The sequence below is a fragment of the Hoplias malabaricus genome, chromosome 8 (genome assembly GCF_029633855.1).
Source record: "Hoplias malabaricus isolate fHopMal1 chromosome 8, fHopMal1.hap1, whole genome shotgun sequence".
Taxonomy (NCBI): domain Eukaryota; kingdom Metazoa; phylum Chordata; class Actinopteri; order Characiformes; family Erythrinidae; genus Hoplias; species Hoplias malabaricus.
The window spans coordinates 40,203,393-40,222,695 of NC_089807.1; the positions used below are offsets into that span (position 1 = coordinate 40,203,393).

The 19,303-nt window shown below is 45.9% G+C and overlaps 2 protein-coding genes across 12 annotated transcripts in view; one reads left to right on the forward strand and one right to left on the reverse strand.

The window, feature by feature from the left end:
* Positions 1-17,207, forward strand: part of fam13a (family with sequence similarity 13 member A) — a 77,547-nt gene extending 60,340 nt beyond the window's left edge. For 4 of the 11 annotated variants that reach the window (XM_066678714.1, XM_066678708.1, XM_066678715.1 and 1 more), the window contains 11 exons: positions 5,513-5,624; positions 9,178-9,394; positions 10,873-11,014; positions 11,223-11,304; positions 11,809-12,017; positions 12,462-12,545; positions 13,096-13,191; positions 14,715-14,801; positions 15,359-15,546; positions 15,723-15,824; positions 15,942-17,207. In XM_066678714.1, coding sequence (XP_066534811.1) covers positions 5,513-5,624; positions 9,178-9,394; positions 10,873-11,014; positions 11,223-11,304; positions 11,809-12,017; positions 12,462-12,545; positions 13,096-13,191; positions 14,715-14,801; positions 15,359-15,546; positions 15,723-15,824; positions 15,942-16,065 — 1,443 coding nt within the window. In that variant the 3' untranslated portion in view covers positions 16,066-17,207. The remainder of the gene's footprint in view (positions 1-5,512; positions 5,625-9,177; positions 9,395-10,872; positions 11,015-11,222; positions 11,305-11,808; positions 12,018-12,461; positions 12,546-13,095; positions 13,192-14,714; positions 14,802-15,358; positions 15,547-15,722; positions 15,825-15,941) is intronic. The other 7 variants (XM_066678719.1, XM_066678709.1, XM_066678716.1 and 4 more) reach the window with 5 other exon arrangements.
* A 419-nt stretch (positions 17,208-17,626) lies between these two features.
* herc3 (HECT and RLD domain containing E3 ubiquitin protein ligase 3) overlaps positions 17,627-19,303 on the reverse strand; it is a 37,885-nt gene continuing 36,208 nt past the window's right edge. The window contains exon 25 of the mRNA XM_066678720.1: positions 17,627-19,148. Within this exon, the coding sequence (XP_066534817.1) occupies positions 18,940-19,148 (209 nt within the window). The 3' untranslated portion in view covers positions 17,627-18,939. The remainder of the gene's footprint in view (positions 19,149-19,303) is intronic.

The window sequence follows — 19,303 nt, forward strand, 5'->3', positions numbered from 1 at the left end:
TTCTTGTCTGAGACCCTACAGTTTGAAGCTGTAAGCAGTTATTAGGCCAGCCCACCTACTGAGCTGGGCTACTGGTGATTATGTAACTAGAGCAGAATGGCCGCTGGTTCACTACTCTAACACTCAGTTAAAACAACATCACTTCAGCCCTGATTCATTCAGCTATACACTCCTCTTCACAAGCTTGACAAGTCATGATTATAACGGCCCTCATCTTGTTATTAAAGCTGTTAACAGTGTGATTGGAAGAGGTTTCTGTGATTATTAGTTGTGTATTGTCGATTGCCACTAATTGAGTTAATTTTTATCACTCCTTTGTTGTTGTTTTCTGTGATGTGAATCATGTGAAGGACACAGATTGGCCTGGTGATTAGTTCAGCTCGAGTGTTTCCAATTTCCACCGGCAACTACAGGTTCTGAAGGTTGGTTGGACATTACAGACAGAAAAACATTTCTGAAATGTTTAGAAAAACAATTCACTCGAAAAAGGAAAGGCTTAGAATTAGTGAATATCCCTCAAAAGAATCCTTGTTCAAAAGACATGTTTTATACAATGAAATTGCTATAAATATTTCATTCATTCATTATCTGTAAGCGCTTATCCAGTTCAGGGTCGCGGTGGGTCCAGACCCTACCTGGAATCATTGGGCGCAAGGCAGGAATACACCCTGTCCTTCACAGGACAACACACACTCACACCTACGGACACTTTTGAGTCGCCAATCCACCTACCAACGTGTGTTTTTGGACTGTGGGAGGAAACCAGAGCACCCGGAGGAAACCCACACAGACACAGGGAGAACACACCACACTCCTCACAGACAGTCACCCGGAGGAAACCCACACAGACACAGGGAGAACACACCACACTCCTCACAGACAGTCACCCGGAGGAAACCCACGCAGACACAGGGAGAACACACCACACTTCTCACAGACAGGCACCCGGAGGAAACCCACGCAGACACAGGGAGAGCACACCACACTCCTCACAGACAGTCACCCGGAGGAAACCCACGCAGACACAGGGAGAGCACACCACACTCCTCACAGACAGTCACCCGGAGAAAACCCACGCAGACACAGGGAGAACACACCACACTCCTCACAGACAGTCACCCGGAGGAAACCCACGCAGACACAGGGAGAACATACCACACTCCTCACAGACAGTCACCCGGAGGAAACCCACGCAGACACAGGGAGAACACACCACACTCCTCACAGACAGTCACCCGGAGGAAACCCACGCAGACACAGGGAGAACACACCACACTCCTCACAGACAGTCACCCGGAGGAAACCCACGCAGACACAGGGAGAGCAAACCACACTCCTCACAGACAGTCACCCGGAGAAAACCCACGCAGACACAGGGAGAACACACCACACTCCTCACAGACAGTCACCCGGAGGAAACCCACGCAGACACAGGGAGAACACACCACACTCCTCACAGACAGTCACCCGGAGGAAACCCACGCAGACACAGGGAGAACACACCACACTCCTCACAGACAGTCACCCGGAGGAAACCCATGCAGACACAGGGAGAGCACACCACACTCCTCACAGACAGTCACCCGGAGAAAACCCACGCAGACACAGGGAGAACACACCACACTCCTCACAGACAGTCACCCGGAGGAAACCCACGCAGACACAGGGAGAACATACCACACTCCTCACAGACAGTCACCCGGAGGAAACCCACGCAGACACAGGAAGAACACACCACAGTCCTCACAGACAGTCACCCGGAGCGAGAATCGAACCCAAAAACTCCAGGTCCCCGGAGCTGTGTGACTGCGACACTACCTGCTGTGCCACCTATGTACTATGTCCTATGAACATTTCAGGTAGTCTTAAATTTTGAGGTGTAATAAAATCCTATAATGTCGTGTTCAGGTGTTTAAAAATCAGGCAGTGGAATATTAAGCAAGCACAAGTTCAGTTCAAACAATAAGTCAGACTCTCCAGAAATGTCTCAGCTTACATGGCTGCTTATAGGCGGTAAATGCATGAATCCTGGGGGGAGGGGTTTCCCTGTGCAGAACACTGTGTACCTTTTTAATGTCTTCAGTTCAAAACAGACTCTGTGGGGACCCATCTTTCTTCCAGAGCCTGAATTCATTTGCAGTAAACTGAGTTTGAATTAAACGACCGAAGCACTTTCATGGTTAAATCAGTGTGCTGTGTGTAAACAAGGCCCTAGCCGGCTCGTTTTATGAACTACAAAAAATGTTTGTATGTAGCTGCTTTCTCTTTTATCGTGTTTAGATTCTTAAAGATGGATATGGGTTTTTGGTGGGAAATAAAATCTAAAATAAACAAGGAAAAATGCTTCCAGACTGAATGAGGGATTTTATTCCATTCAAATGGCTGTTTGTTTATTAGGTTTGATGCGATTTATGTGTGTGAGTATGTGTGTTTTTGCATGTGTGTGTATGTTTTAATAAAAACCAAATGGCATGTAGGAGTAAACAGTGAGAGTAAAGTGAGTGGGAGGTTTCCGTTGCTGGAGCTGGGGTCAGTCTCCTGTCCACCGTGGCAGCAGATGGCCTCTGGGCATTACTCAGTCTCTGTGGATGATGATTCACTGGGGATTTGCTGCAGTCTCTTAGCACTGGGACATGAGGAAAATCTGCTCCTACATCAGCTATAATAAAAGACAGGACTTCTGCAAATCTCATCTGGCATTTCATTTAAATCACAACTGCCCCAATATATATATATTATTATTATTATTAAATATATATTCCATGGGTGGCACTGTGGTGCAGCAGGTAGTGTCGCAGTCACACAGCTCCAGGGGCCTGGAAGTCTGCGTGGGTTTCCTCCTGGTGACTGTCTGTGAGGAGTGTGGTGTGTTCTCCCTGCGTCTGCGTGGGTTTCCTCCGGGTGACTGTCTGTGAGGAGTGTGGTGTGTTCTCTCTGTGTCTGCGTGGGTTTCCTCCTGGTGACTGTCTGTGAGGAGTGTGGTGTGTTCTCCCTGCGTCTGCGTGGGTTTCCTCCGGGTGACTGTCTGTGAGGAGTGTGGTGTGTTCTCTCTGTGTCTGCGTGGGTTTCCTCCTGGTGACTGTCTGTGAGGAGTGTGGTGTGTTCTCTCTGTGTCTGCGTGGGTTTCCTCCGGGTACTCCGGTTTCCTCCCACAGTCCAAAAACACACAGGTTGGTAGGTCGATTGGCGAAAGTGTCAGTGTGTGTGAGTGTGTATTGCCCTGTGAAGGACTGGCGCCCCCTCCAGGGTGTATTCCCATCTTGCGCCCAATGATTCCAGGTAGGCTCTGGACCTACCACGACCCTGAACTGGATAAGGGTTACAGACAATGAATGAATGAATATATTCCATGCTAAACTCTTGTATATATTTCTGTTTTGTAAATTGTTCTGAAACATTGAGAGAAACAGCTGGTTTGCAGCATCTGCGTAGCTGTCTATGTGAAAGGGATTGTGTAGATATATGCACTGTTTACACATTCTTTTAGAACTATAACACTGGGCACTAACACCTGTGGATGTTGTCAGGAAGCAAGAGTGGAGCACTGTTTATCTGATGGAGGCCGTTTCGCTGGTCTACCAGGTCTTGCAAGGTTTTTGAGAGTCACATTTTCAGAGTATTTTTACACACATAAATATACATATATATGAAAAATATACTGAAAATGTGATTTATTTATTTATTTATTATTTCTGTTTTTGTGCTCTTTTCCAATTCCTTGCCCCATTCTTCTGTTGCTTTTTGAAGATACAATGCTTGGTTCCTACAGCAACAGCGTGATTAGTGCTGTACACGGCAAGAGCATTCGTATGGCCAAGCGCTCTAGCACATTTCCCGCTGGGAAGTCTAGAAGTCACCCCCTCTCTCTTGTTTGGGTTGGCAAAACCTGCAAACAAACACCACCGCGGTTCGAGCAGTGCTGCAATTATAACTCTCGATGGGGCAAGGTTTTAAAAAACAAAGACAAAAGCATGTGTTCCTTTAAATAGTTTGTTTTTAAGAGCATTGCAGCATCTAAGCTGTTTTTAAAAAATCCATCAGCAGGAGTGTTTGGACTTTATGTGCTGTAGTATCAATGATAGCGGCTGCTGTCAGACGGCTGCTTAGTGCTAATGGTCATGGTGCTCTTACTGGATCTTGTTGTCATGTAGTCAATCATGTGAGGGGGGGGGTGGTAGGGTAGGGGCAGCAGCGGGGGTTGGGGACATTCCTTTGCCTACTGCATAGCCCCGATCTGCTCCAAAAATAACCTCCCAGTTCCACGCCCCACCACCGGAAGTCTGGGGGGTGGTTTGAGGATCTGCTGCATGTGCACAAGTGTGTGGGAGTGTGTTGCAGACGCCATGCCTTCTTTTGAAGTTTTAATGACTTTTGTTTGGTTGCGAAACAGTTCCTTCACTTCTTCTTTGATGTGAAGATCAGGTTTTGCTTGATATAGTTCAACAAACTTATAAAGCACGCTTTGAAGCAGGCGGAGTGCTTGGGAGTGGGGTTATGACATCACAAAAAGGTGTTAAAATGAGTGGGCTTTGGTATTATTCACAAGACCTCTGTCATACAGCTGTCGAATTATGAATGTCCAATATTCAATATTATGTTGCTCTTGAAATATGTCCAGAACGAGATGACGTAGATGATATAATCATACACTATGTCCTTGTAGACGGGTTTATTTGTAAATAAAGGCATTTTAAGAGGCTTTTAAAGGCCCAAACCTTTGAAATGCACAAGAATAAATGTGTCGTGGTAACACCAGTCCAGGATTAATGGTCCACAAAGAGGTTACACCTAAGAAAAGCAAAATAAATAATAATTGAATTCAGATCCTGCGCGTCCAGATCAGGAAAGCGTGTAAGAGACAAACGAAGCAATAAAATCAAGGAAAAACCAAATCAAATCCGTGCTGCTGCACGGTGTCGGCTGCAATAACAGAAGTTCCTGTCTGTCTGTCTGCGTGCTCAGCGTGCCCTGCGTGCTCCGGCTGTTCTTTCTTTCATTTCTCCCCCTCCCTTCTTTTTGCCTCCACCCTTCTCTGTCCCTCCGCCCCTCTCCCTCCTCCCTCCTTCCTTCTCTTTTTCCCTCCCTCCCTCTCCTCGCGTCCTCCCTCCCCAGCTACTGAGACAAACAAGTGTAAGGCAGCATTATAGCTACTCAGCAAGCGAGGGTGTGTTAGCATGTGTGTGTGTGTTCCGTTTCTGTGTGTGTGTGTGTGCATGTGTGTGTGCATGTGTTGGGAGGGTGATACCCACCCTCGCTCTATAAAAGCAGATGGGAGGATGTTTTTTCATTTTTCTCTCTCATTTTTATTTTTTTTAACCCGACTCAGACGCTCCGTCCAATCCGAGGGCAGGGGTTTGGCTCTTTTGGCTCCACCCCTTCTCCCATTCTGCCGTGGGGTAGGCTGGGGCAGGAGGAGGCAGAGCACAGCTCAACTTAAGGAGTGCAAGGCTCCTGCTGCGCTTTATACCTCACTGTTCTGCGCTCATCCCGCACTTTTTCCCCCCGCATACAGACACCCAACATGAAGATCCAGGAGGCTCTCAGCAGCCCCGAGCCCTCTGATGGCTGCGAGGACGTCCCGCGACTGGACCTGTCCACTCTAACGGAGGACAGCAACTGGGGAGGTGAGGGATTCTCTCTTTCTGTATCTCTTTCCCTTTTCTCTCCCTGTCTCTCAGTTGACTCCATTTTTCCTGTGCGGTTCATAGAGCACCTAAATGTGCGAGACGTAGGAAGTCATTTCCAAGGTAGCTCCTCTCTGTTTTCCTTTTTTTTCCCCTCTCTCCTTCCCTCCCTCAGCACATGGGTGGCAGCTGCAAGCCTGCTGCTCCCACTTTTTGTTGTGATCTCACGTTGGCGACAAGCAGAACCAGATCCTGTTAAGTCACTGTAGGCTGAAGGCTTTGGGAATTATTTTTTAGCGATTTTTGCCTTGAGATGCTTCATTCTCCAGCACTAATAGAAGCTGCAACAGTTTGCTGCTGTGAAATTAGTGGCGAAGGCTTGTTGCTTTGTGGTTCAGAGCACAGAGAGATTAGAGCTGTGTACAGCCACTGGTTGCAGTGCTGCTGAGTGCTGTGCTCGATGGAGAACATGCCTGAGATCGAGGGGGAAACAAGCCTGCATTTGAAACCCCGAGGGCATTGTAATGAGATTGCACTAGTATCATGTGAGACTCTTCCATTTGGCTGTTGGTTTTTCTTCCTCTTACTCGGGGCAGGCTTATTTATTTTGCTTCATTGTATCTGTCTGATTTTCCAGAAAAAGTGCATTGTTTCTAGAACATTTTGGTTATTTGGTGAATTATATTCATTTTATTTCACAGAAGGAATATTTTCCTCGAGGTACAGTTTGTAATAAACACACAGTAAGGACCTAAGAATGATCTAAGTGTACCACACATGGCCTCGCTGACGTATGCAGGTTAGAAGCATTAAAATATGGTCAGTATTTTAAAGGACATGCCTTGATTTGCTGCAGTGTCCCTCCCTGAGGCTGTAATGTAAACCCTTAAGCTGCTCGTGTTGTCGTTGGGCCTGAAGTTTGTTTGTAGGTGGGCAACAGCAGCGAGTGAGCAGCAGCTTCCTGGTTTTATTATCGTCGTGGAAACAGACCAACCCAGAGCTGAAATATGTGCAAATCCAACTGTTGCTATGGGACAACAATACAGTCTGGATTTTTGTATGTAGAACACACACACACACACACTCGGTTTCCTTCCTCGGTTCTAGCTGCTTTCCTTCAAGGCTGCCTTTTACAGACGTGCAGATATACATGCGGGCACACACACACACACATACATACATTTTCCGCCGTGACCTTGGTGATCAGTATTTAGCCACAGCAGCATAAATGCTGAACCATTGCTCTGCTCCTTCAGCCTGGCAGAGACAGAGCCGCTGTCCCCCCCTCAGCACCTCCTAGAACGGACCCGACTGGGAGTGTTGCCAGATTGAGTCACATTTACCCTTTAACTTAATGGAGCTTCCAATGCCTGGCTGAAGGTTTGGCAGCCTTAGCAACGAGCTATATCTGTTTTATGAGCCTTTCCCAAACCACAGAATGCTGTGGGCTTTCGTGAAATTTACTGTGAGTGTGTGTGTGAGAGAGAGAGAGAGGGAGAGAAAGAGAGAGAGAGAGAGAGAAGAGAGATATGGCACACTGTGAAAAATCATGCTGGAAAACTGCAGTGCTGCATTGCCAGCAGTGTGCAGAGACTTGCCTGAATGTTTGGTGTGACATATTTCTGCCTTGTGAAGCTGGAAGGTTTTGGGTGTGTGTGTGTGTGTGTGAGAGAGAGAGAGAGAGAGAGAGAGAGAATGTGTTTGTGAAAGGTAGTGACACTGAATTTCAGTGTGTTAAACTGCATGTATTTTAACCCTAAGAAGTCTGAATTATTGTGTGTAATAACAGCAATGGGTTCATTTAAAGGGCCCACGTCACTAAAATTGTCTTTAGTTTTCTTCTTTAAAAGAGTTAACATTAAAAACAATGCCTGTATATGAACATTAAGCTGTATATAAACAACCTGATTTGAATTGTGATGTCACAATAGCCAGCATGTTTACAAATAAACTCTATACTGAGGTTTCACACAGTTCCCCAATAAGTCACAGTAAACCTCAGCCAATCAAAACAGCTCATTAACATAAAGACACATAAATGTCTTAAAGACACAGTGACAAAATACAGCTCTGATGTGCACCTAAAGGAAATGAAGGGTATGGCCCCTTTAATCATTCCTAAGCTGTATCTCAATGGAACAAGTGAAGAGAGGGATAATTGTACACCTCCTTTTCACTGAGTGCTGCAACACAATGATTTCTGAGGGTAACAACAACATTATCTGGACTGTGAAATTCAAACTCAGGAGTTTTTTTGTCTCAAAGTGGGACAATAGATCCATGATCAAAAGATAAAATAAACACCACAAGCCTTACTCTCACTCATTAGCTTTGAAGTTGAGCATTAGGGAGAAAATGGGAAAAACAGGAGCTTTTCTTCTGCTCTTAAGGCCAGGGACCCCTGGAGAGAGTCTGTACAGACAGCAGATGAGATGTGAGCTTAAAGTGGGCGAAGGGGGAGGAAACCTTTGTCCTAGTGCGGCCAGCGCCAAAGCTGTTAGCAGTGACCCACTCGGATACTGCCAGTGTATACAATCATTGTATATCTGTCAGCCTCCGCCATGTAGATTCAATACAGCGTTCTATGCTCATTGCTTTCAAGCAAGAAGCCAAAACCTCATCTTTTTCTTCTCCTCCTCTGTGTGTTTCTATTAGATTCACCCTTTAGAGCTCCTTTCCTTGATTTCAAAAGCATTTTCCAGCAGAGTTACTACGAGGGTAAGTGTGCTAGGTGCCTGCTGTAGATATGACCCGGCCCCATCCTTCTTCAGTGGCCTTTCCCTGCTGCATGGCAACCCCAAAAACACCCTGCATCAAACGACACCCTGGCAGAATGATATATACGTCATTTGAATTAACAATGGCCTGGAGCTGTTAGTGAAGTCGATGGCTTTTTAAGGGTAAGCCCAGCTTGTAACACATATTGTAATGAATTAATCTGTCACACAACAATGGGCCCCAAACTGTGAGCAGCCGTAGGAAGTGCATAAGAAAATATCTAGAGGAAAGTTCAGAATTGTACTTATCTCTGAGTGCGACTCTTACCCTGACACCTGTGGGTCTGTGTGTGTGTGTGCATGCTTTGAGATGACCTTGCATCCTTGCTGCGGGTTTGACGATGCAGCAGATTGTCTCTTGGCCACTATTCTACCTCTGAATTCCTTCAGTAATTAACACTAACGCCGAGCCTAAAATTAGAGCTCAAGAAGCACAAGAACTGTTTAAAAGCTTCTGATTGAAGAGCGCAAACATGAACCCACGTGGTTTTGTTTGGTGGCTGTGTGTATGATCAGAAATAGCCTTCGCTCCCTGTTTGACCATGAGTGTGTGCCAGGTTCCAAAGGTCTCGTGTCTTGTATCTGAGGCTGTTTGCAGTTTAAGTTTATTGAACACCAATCAATGCTCAACCCTTTGACCTCGTGTGCTGCTCAGACCCCTGTGTCTCACACTAATTCCAGCTGCTTATTAAATAACTGCTCTGTCTCCTGTTTTGAGCGTGTGTACTGCTGTGAGGTACAGATGTGTCAATATGTGTTGTTGTTGTTGTTCACAGACCCAGTGCCAGCATACTCGTCATGGCAAAGGGAGAGTATGGACAGAGAGGAAGCTCGTCTCTCGCCACACGCCGGTGGTAGACTGATACGGCAGCTGCTGGAGGAAGACTCGGATCCCATGCTCTCACCGCGCTTCTACGCCTACGGAAACTCCCAGCAGTACTTGGAGGATACAGAGGTGCCCCCTTCACCCCCAAACGCACACTCGTTCATGAGGTAAGACAAACAGATAATTGTGTAAACGATCAATAACTAATCAATGAGTTTTATTGGTCAAGTTTATTTCACACAGGCTTTTACACACATTTTTCTTGAAACCTGTTATTCAGCTTATTACATTTATTCATAACTGGCTGCTATGGAGGGCGGCATGGTGGCGCAGTCAGAGCTCCAGGGGCCTGGAGGTTGAGGGTTTGATTTCTGCTCCGGGTGACTGTCTGTGAGGAGTTTGGTGTGTTCTCCCTGTGTCTGCGTGGGTTTCCTCCGGGTGACTGTCTGTGAGGAGTGTGGTGTGTTCTCCCTGTGTCCACGTGGGTTTCCTCCGGGTGACTGTCTGTGAGGAGTTTGGTGTGTTCTCCCTGTGTCTGCGTGGGTTTCCTCCGGGTGACTGTCTGTGAGGAGTGTGGTGTGTTCTCCCTGTGTCCGCGTGGGTTTCCTCCGGGTGACTGTCTGTGAGGAGTGTGGTGTGTTCTCCCTGTGTCCACGTGGGTTTCCTCCGGGTGACTGTCTGTGAGGAGTGTGGTGTGTTCTCCCTGTGTCTGCGTGGGTTTCCTCCGGGTGACTGTCTGTGAGGAGTGTGGTGTGTTCTCCCTGTGTCCACGTGGGTTTCCTCCGGGTGACTGTCTGTGAGGAGTTTGGTGTGTTCTCCCTGTGTCTGCGTGGGTTTCCTCCGGGTGACTGTCTGTGAGGAGTGTGGTGTGTTCTCCCTGTGTCCGCGTGGGTTTCCTCCGGGTGACTGTCTGTGAGGAGTGTGGTGTGTTCTCCCTGTGTCTGCGTGGGTTTCCTCCGGGTGACTGTCTGTGAGGAGTGTGGTGTGTTCTCCCTGTGTCCGCGTGGGTTTCCTCCAGGTGACTGTCTGTGAGGAGTGTGGTGTGTTCTCCCTGTGTCCGCGTGGGTTTCCTCCGGGTGCTCCGGTTTCCTCCCACAGTCCAAAAACACACGTTGGTAGGTGGATTGTCGACTCAAGTGTCCGTAGGTGTGAGTGAATGTGAGTGTGTTGCCCTGTGAAGGACTGGCGCCCCATCCAAGGTGTATTCCCGCCTTGAGCCCAATGATTCCAGGAAGACTCTGGACCCACCGCCACCCTGAACTGGATAACAGATTACAGATGATGAATGAATGGCTGCTATGGGAGTAATACCTAAGTTATACAGGTATAAATGTATAGAACTGAAATGTGGGCCGACATAGAGACTTGATGCATTTGAAATAAACAAATACACAAATATATGCAAAAATATTATGTATTTATCTGACAGTGGAAGCGCTAATAAAAAGACTTTTCTATCCCTATCCACCAACAGCATTATTTCTAGCTCATTCCCTGTCTGCCGTTTTGTTGAAAAGGTTTTCAGAAAGTGTCTTTGAAGCTAATAAGTGCCCTGTTATTAAGTGTGTTGATGTTCCTGGAGCCAAGCAGGTGTGAGGGGTCACTTTTAATAGATTAACAGCTGTTATGTTTTTTTTGTTCTCAGCCGACGGAGGAGTTCTTCTCTGGGCTCTTGTGACGACGAACGTGAGGAGCTCACCTCTGCACAGCTCTCCAGAAAGATCCACAACCTCAAGAAGAAGATCCACAAATACGAGGAGAGGTTTGAGGAAGAACGCAAGTACAGGGTTAGTAAGAGGCTGTAGAACACAAACACATGAGATAATAAGACCACCCAGGAAAACCCCAGTAGAGGACTTTTAGAAAGATGTGATCTGTGATAGCACTGAGGGCAAATCAAAATGGATGCCACAACTGGCTTTTCAAAATGGACGCTTGTGGGTTTATTTCCTGCTCTGAGACAACAATAATGGACCCTGTGTTTTTCCCCTGCAGCCCTCACACAGTGACAAAGCTGCCAACCCCGAGGTCCTGAGGTGGATGAATGAACTGGCCAAGCTTCGCAAAGACCTCAAAGGTATGCCTGCAACTCCTAACGCACCGAGAAGGAAGGAAAAAAGTGATTAGCTTGATTAGCGTCTTTTAAGTCATGCTAATCCAACACTCATGACGTTTTTTTTGTTTAAGAAACGAGAGAAAAAAAAGAACTACTCACACAAACACAAACGCCTTTCAGAGTCTTAGACATCATTAGCTACATATCAAATTCTTCCCTGCCACAAACTCAAAAAATCACTTTGTCGAGGGTAACGTTTTTTGTATTCTCCAGAAAACAATTGAGGAATTGTTCAAAAAAATTAAAATCGAACTGTAATGACCCATTAACAGAATCTGACTTCAGTTCCTTACTCTCACAGCCGTGTTATGTACAGTATGTAGTAGTTTCATAGTACTGTTATAGAGAAATTTATACATTCATTCATTATCTGTAACCGCTTATTCAGTTCCGATGTGCAGATACATTTAGTTTATCCTAGAGTTCACCCAATCCAAACTACATCTCCCACCTCTCTCTCTCAAGCAGAACACAAATTGCTAAAATCCGAGGAGGACCTGAGCCCTCTGCCCCGACAACGCAGCAACACACTGCCCAAGAGCTTTGGCTCGCAGCTGGAGAAGAAAACCCCTGAAGCCAAGGCTCCAAAGCCCCCAGTGGAGAGCACACTGGAGTCAGTAATGAACAAACTACAAGAGAAACGCTCTGAGGTTGGACGACCCGAGGACATCAAGGCAAGCTGGATCTCAGACCTATGCCACATAACAGTCTTGTTCTGTAAACAGTCATTTTCATTGTTATGGAATAATCTACATGTTGGAAGCCTATACAGATGATAGGTGCGGCCATGTATAGCCTTGGAATGGAGGTTCAGAACATAAGGCTGTTGGGTAGTTATGAATAATACAGCAGTTTCAAGTCATAGATTTAGCTCTTTTCCATTCCCGCAAGTTCAGAATCAGGTTTACTTGGGTTGTTAGTCTAGCAGCACACCAGCCATGCTCCCGTGGGACACTAAATATATCCTTAATATAGTGTATGAAGTAGGAACCCAAAAGCAAATTCGTAAGTGAACGTCCCCTCAGATGAAACTGATGCTTTAATTATCGAGACCTTTCACAAACCAAGCTTAATTCTCTTTGGTAACAGAAATGCCTCTGCATTTTGTTCCATAACAGGATATGACTCGAGAACAAATTGCTGCAGAGAAAGTCGCTCTCCAGAAAGCTCTGCTGTACTACGAGAGCATTCATGGGAGACCGGTGAGTGAGAGAGTGTGTGTGTGTGGCAGTATTTTCCTATATATCTCTACACAAACCTATCTTTCAATGAAGAGTTGCTCTAAATTCCCTTAGCAGTGCATTACAGTCTCCAAAGCATGCCCCAGATTGCCAGTGGAGAGTGAGTAATGTTTGAAGGCAGGCCGTGTGTAGGAGGAGCTCGCAGGACACACAGATGTGTGCAGTCTGTTTGACTGTATGCTCCCAATACGTTGCCAAAGCTGATCTTTAGAAGATATTTAGAAGTCCTCAATTCCCTGCCAAGCTTCTACAGCCATTTTGTGCTCAAGGCTGCTCAGGGTGTCTCAGGCAGTCGGCCGATGTGGAAGCCATCGGTGCTGCAGTGAATTACCAAGGTGCAATACAGCTGAGCTTTTGAGATGGCTTATTCACATCCAGGAAAAAAACTAGTAGGGGAGAAAATGTAGGTCACCGGTAAAGTGTCCATCTATCAGCCTGAGTCCAGCTCTCGGTCCAGCAGTGTTTTAACTCATTCTCTCTATCACCCCTCCCTCTCTCTTTCATCTTGAAGGTCACCAAAACAGAGAGACAAATCATGAAGCCACTTTATGACAGATACCGCCTTGTCAAACAAATCCTGTGCAGAGCGTCCACCATCCCGGTCATTGTAAGTAAGCTCTACTCTTTGTTTCCCATTTGCTCAATCCATTCATCTTCTTGTTTTATTATTTTAAGAGTTTTATAAGGATATGTAACTATTCTGTGGCCTCAGAGGTGTTATTTTGAAGCGTGGCTGGACTGTAAAGTAGCACTGGCAGAGTTCGTGAACTGACCTCAGCGTTTACTCGTATTACTTGTATTTACCAAAAATCCCTGTTCATGACACGTTTGAAGGCATGATTAAATGTTTACCTGGAGGGTCCAGGTTGCGTTGGACTGACGATGGGAAATATCCGTAGCCGAGTTAGGATAAGTACGCGTCAGCTCTCACGGCTCTGCTGCGTGACGGTAATGTTAGCAGTACTAAGCCCAGCTTTAGCAACTCAGTAGATCCACTGCTCTTTAAGAGCTCAGGGATGACACACCAAGGACTTTATCTGGACACTTGCAGCAACATCCATCAACATAGTTGCTGTGCAAAAGTCAGAGACCACCCTTTGTTTATTTGCAAGTCTAAATATCCAGGAAACACAACTCGTTCAGGACAGTTAAAGGAAAACACCAAGACTGGAGTTCCAGCAGGTAGTGTGGCAGTCACACAGCTCTAGGGACCTGGAGGTTGTGGGTTCGATTCCTGCTCCGGGTGGCTGTCTGTGAGGAGTGTGGTGTGTTCTCCCTGTGTCCGCGTGGGTTTCCTCCGGGTGACTGTCTGTGAGGAGTGTGGTGTTTTCTCCCTGTGTCTGCGTGGGTTTCCTCAGGGTGACTGTCTGTGAGGAGTGTGGTGTGGGTTTCCTCGGTGCTCTGGTTTCCTCCCACGGTCCAAAAACACGTTGGTAGGTGGATTGGCGACTCAAAAGTGTCCGTAGGTGTGAGTGTGTGTGTTGCCCTGTGAAGGACTGGCGCCCCCTCCAGGGTGTATTCCCGCCTTGCGCCCAATGATTCCAGGTAGGCTCTGGACCCACCGCGACCCTGAACTGGATAAGGGGTTACAGATAATGAATGAATGTTTATACTAGAAATTAAAGCAACAAAATTGTGGTCTCTTTTTGCACAGCACTACATGGAAAAGTCCATATGCGTACATGTTCACATTTCTAATCTTTTGGCAATCCCAGCAACTATCTTGATGTTGCGCAGAGTCTGATCCTTTGGGGATTAAGTGAGAGTATCTTGTATATCTGCAGGAATTAATATTTAATTACAGCTTGAACACATGCTTTTTTCCAGGGCATACACTGGGTCGTGTACATCGGTGAATGTTTTGTATATAATTATATAACACATGACCTGTATTACTGTATTATGTAAATTGGAGCAGTACAGTACACTGCAGCGTAGAGGTTTTTGAAATTCACGAAAGTCATGAATCATGTACTTTTTAAGACAGCGAAACCTATGGGAAATATCAGAACTTCTTATTTCTTCATGGTTTGGGAAAGCACCGATCTAGTGTCAGTTTACTGGATTGAGCCGTGTGTTGGCTGTCCTGAGGTCAGTGTTCTGAGTGGTTATTTCCCTATGAACCCCCAGCAGGGCTCTCCCTCCAGCAAGCGCAGAGGCCCTCAGCTGCAGCCCATTATTGAGGGGGTTCCTGCTCTCTTCTTCGACCACAACCAGGTGAAGAGCTGCTACTCAACCAATCAGAAACCCAACTGCCCCGCCTATCCCCGCCCATCCCTCCAATTAACCAGTCCCAATCGCAGCCTGTTGATTTTTGGGTGTGACCTGTCAAGATTGCGAATTTCAAATCAGTAGCTGAACTAGTGTTGTGTGATTTCACTGGTGGAGTCCTGATGAAACCGATGCAGAGGCTTGCTGGTGCATGGGGTTTTTCTTTGGCTTGTTTATTAGTTTAGTAAGAAATAGCATTTAACGTGCATAAAGAATGAACTGTGTAGAGACTGGGCTCATTATTCTCACTGAAATGAAGATTATTTTAATGATCTGGGCATGTGTAAATGAGATCATAGCTAGATCGCACTTCTGATCATGAGTGGCAGCGGTGGATATGCTTTGCCCCTCCTAACCATAGCTCTGATTAAATCAATCAAGCCTCAAAGCCTTGATCCTCTGAATCCTGCATGGAGATGGGGTCTATCTGAATGCTCTGAAATTAACTACTGTAGCTCTCAACGTCTGGTAACTAAGTAGTGGTATCATTTCTCTGTGCACAGGAGGAAGAAGACGGCTCGGATGAAGATGATAACAGGACACAGTTGATGGTCCGTCCAGAGCTAAGCATGCTGGGCTTTCTGGACCATCTGGATGAAGAAGTGGATGGGTTTATCTCACCCGTAGATGAGCTGTCACCCTCAAAGAACACCACAGACATGAGGCTGTCCAATCTGCACGCAGCCACCATGTAAGTGCTGCAGGGCTCCTACAGTACCTCAGAATATCTCGTTCACGAAAGCCTGCAACTCTGACTAAAACGGCTATCGCTTTCTGTTCAGTAAATACAACCGTTTTTGGTGGAGAGTTCTTGGTTTCTCAGTCTAAGGCAGTGTTTGTAACTCCTCCTCTTTCCCAAACACACAGGCAGGAACTGGTGGAACAGCTCCAAGAAGCTCGCGAAGAGAAGAAAAGAATCCGCAAGAACCTGCGTGAGTTTGAGGACCAGTTCTTCAGGCAAAATGGCAGGTAAGAGAACCTCATCCACCGTGGATATCTGAGAAATGTTCATTTCCATCATCAAAACACTTCCTCACGTTTTACAGACAGTTAACCGTCATTTATGCACTGCTTCTGCTCCAACAGAAACGTGCAGAAGGAGGACCGCACGCCCTTGGCAGATGAATACAACGAGTACAAACATGTCAAAGCCAAACTCAGACTACTGGAGGTCCTCATCAGCAAAAGAGACTCCACCAAGTTCATCTAACGGACGGTCAGCAAGGATACGACGGACTCTAGATGGAAGCATGCTTCCACACAAGCCGCACAAGAACAACCAGACAGTGTTAACAAAAGCAAACGAGCTTGTACAAAAAGCCGCCTGTCGAAATTGGGGGAAAAAAAAAAAAAAAAAAAATCACAGATTTAGTGCTGGTTTTTTTTCTGTTTCGCAGGCCATCTGTGGCTTACAGCACATTTGGCTGAAGAAGACGCCAAGACGTGGCTCCTCAGCCCCTGCTGGATTAGTGTAACGCCCTTCACACTCACCTTCCCTTCCCCTTCCGCTGGACTCCACCACAAGCCGCGTTACGTCCCGATCGTTTGGCGACAAAAATAACGTCCCAGAGTGGGGTGGACTTCAAATCAAGAGCAGCAGCACACAGTGAATATTAGTAGACTACAAAACCAGTGTAACAGAGTCACTTCACACTCTTGTATGATGTTCTGTATTATCCTTTTACTGCTATAACGTTGCTTTAATGGACACCACAGACTCAGAGGAGGGAAGGAGTCTTACTTAAATCAGAGAAGATTGGAACCGAACTTCAAGTCTTAAGTTTTCATAAGCCATTTGAAGATGATTTAAACATTTCACTGGACCGTGGGGGAAAAAAAAGCTCTGTATATACATGCAATCCGCATGCAAATCAGAACATCAGGAAAAACAATATGATGTATTTTTTGTTGTTGTTGGTTTTTATTTCACTTTGACTGGTGCCATATTTCACGCACAGCTCTGTTTGAGATACTAATAGCGTCGCAGGTGTAAAGAACATTGTGTTGTAGGTAAATTTAGCATCTTCTATCTTGTATTCTCTCTTGATTTTCTCAGACGAGTAATTCGCTAACGTAGCCAAAGCAGATTCGTAGTTAGGACCAGTGTACCGAGAGCGGCTGATCATCTCCTGTAGGCGGCAAAAGAGATCTTAATCCGAGAGACCAGCCAAAGCTAGCGTTTGCATTTTCTTTTGCATCGTTTCATTGTTTTTTTTCTGGTGTAAAATAAGCTCCACAGTCTCTAACTGGTTGTGATTGTAAAAGTCACTGTGTGACAGTGACGTGGGCCAATGGTATCCGCGCAAAAAACGGCTGGCGTTTCTTATTGCAGAGCGATAGTGACACGAAGAGAGAGTGGGTCCGCCCCGTTTTGTTGTGTTTATAGAGACCCAGATCTATATTCACGAGTGAACGCAGTAGCCTCTCCTATTTTTTCTCCAAAATGGATACTTGCAGTGTGACCTTCGTTTTATTGAACGTGAACACTGGCGGTTTATAATGATGGGTGTGTACATTTTAGTACATGATTTACTTTATTTGTATTTTGTATATATGATATAAAGTGAATATTTTTACTGAATGCTGGTTTTGTCTTTTTTGAGTGAGTACAACAGTTTTGGAGGTGGAATTATAGTTTTATTTGTTCTGAAAAAAAAAATAGATAAAACAATATATTCCATTTGAGAGAGAGAGCGGTATAAAAGTAAATATACTTTACCAAAATAATGCATTAGTAGCCACTAAGAAGCCCTTGTTTGCTTACATTGAGAGTAATGTATTGGATAGGAAATGCTTGTGGATGCTTCCAACATACGAATCAAACAAAAGAACCGAGATGAGAGAGAGTCCAGTAAAAACCCTCTGCTCCAGAGCATCAACTGCCCTCTCCTCTCACATCCGGCACAAGTCGTTCCCATCCAGTACGTTACAGTTCCACGCCACGTCTGTGCGAGGAAACACAAACAAAACCCCTTTTCCATGTCTTACTTAGCGTCCCTGCGATTCACAGAAGTATTATGACGTCATTCAAACATGAGTATGATATTAGATTATTTTAAAAACTGATTCAGAGTTGTGCATAGGCCGGCGTTTAAACGAATGAAGAAAGAAAGAAAGAAAACCCACCGAATACAGATGCATCGCCCAGTTATTGCTGGATCCTGAAATATCAACCAAAGGCTTCCTCGTGATTCTCAATGCAATCGCGCACAAGTTTGCAAGTGACATTCACAGCTTTTTCAAAACCTTAAATCGGATTTTTTTTTCTTTTTAACCATAAATAAAATGTTTGTGTTTACCATATACGTATTTATTGTTACACTAAACAGTCATAAGCAGGCTCAGCGTCCACTCTACTCCACACTTGCATGCACACTTACCATTAAGAGCGAAAAGGGAACTAAAAGAACCAAAGAGTAGTAAAAAGCTCTGGAGACGCACCTCGCTAGATTAAAGGCAATGTTGTAAATACGGACTCGGGGGAATGCACAGTAACTGCGTAATCTGTCGAGGAGGAGAGTAAGCAGAAGGGTCAGAACGAAAGGTCGGGTCAAAGGTCGTAGAATGAGGTTTTTTTCCAAACCAAAAAGAACCGTCCCCTTCAGCGAGGGCAGAGGGGAAGAGGATCAGAGGAGGTGCCCAAAGCAAGGTCTACAAACCACAGCAAACCTCAGGCTTTGATTCAGAACTGAACACTATTTACAAAGTGCAGAATTAGAGATTAATTTCCTCTACGGTAAGAGCCACGTGGATCGAGGCCAAGGATTTAAAAAAAAAAATGTACGTTTCAAACTTTAAAGAAAAGGAAAGGAAAATATACTCTGAATAACCATGTGCATACCTTGCTCACATTTGACTCGCGCTCAGACGATAGGAAAATAACATTTACCCCAATCAGAATCTATGGAAAGCGTCCTGCCAGGCGTAGGCCCACTGGAATAATCCTGTAGTGACCCGTCTGGTCAGGAATGGCTGGTCCTGACAGGCTCCCTTGACCCTTGGCCTCCTGGGTCCCATCCCCCGCCCCCTGCTGGGTTAGAGGGTTAAAAGTGCAGTGCTCTGGGTCTCAGGGCTGCGGAGGGGCTCACACCAGGCTGAAGCCCTCGTACTGCTCGATGGCGCGGGTCAGCCGAGTGCGCAGCGTGTCTTTGGTCGTGTAGCAGGGCATGTCCAGCAGGTTGTAGCAGGTGTGAGCCACGGGCAGGTAGTGCTCCCCCGCCGAGGTGGACTGTAGGACGATGCGCAGGCTTGCCATGCCGTGGATGGGGATACGGTCACTGCCCGTCAGGAACACTGCCCCATGGAAAAGAAGTGGGTAAGGGTTAGATACATGGACGACAGTACCCTAACATTATCTACTACCACTGTTTATTCAGCCTCGCTGCTCTTTCTTCATGGAGTCACTGATCAAACTAATACAAGAACCTTCAATTTGTTTTGTCCACTAC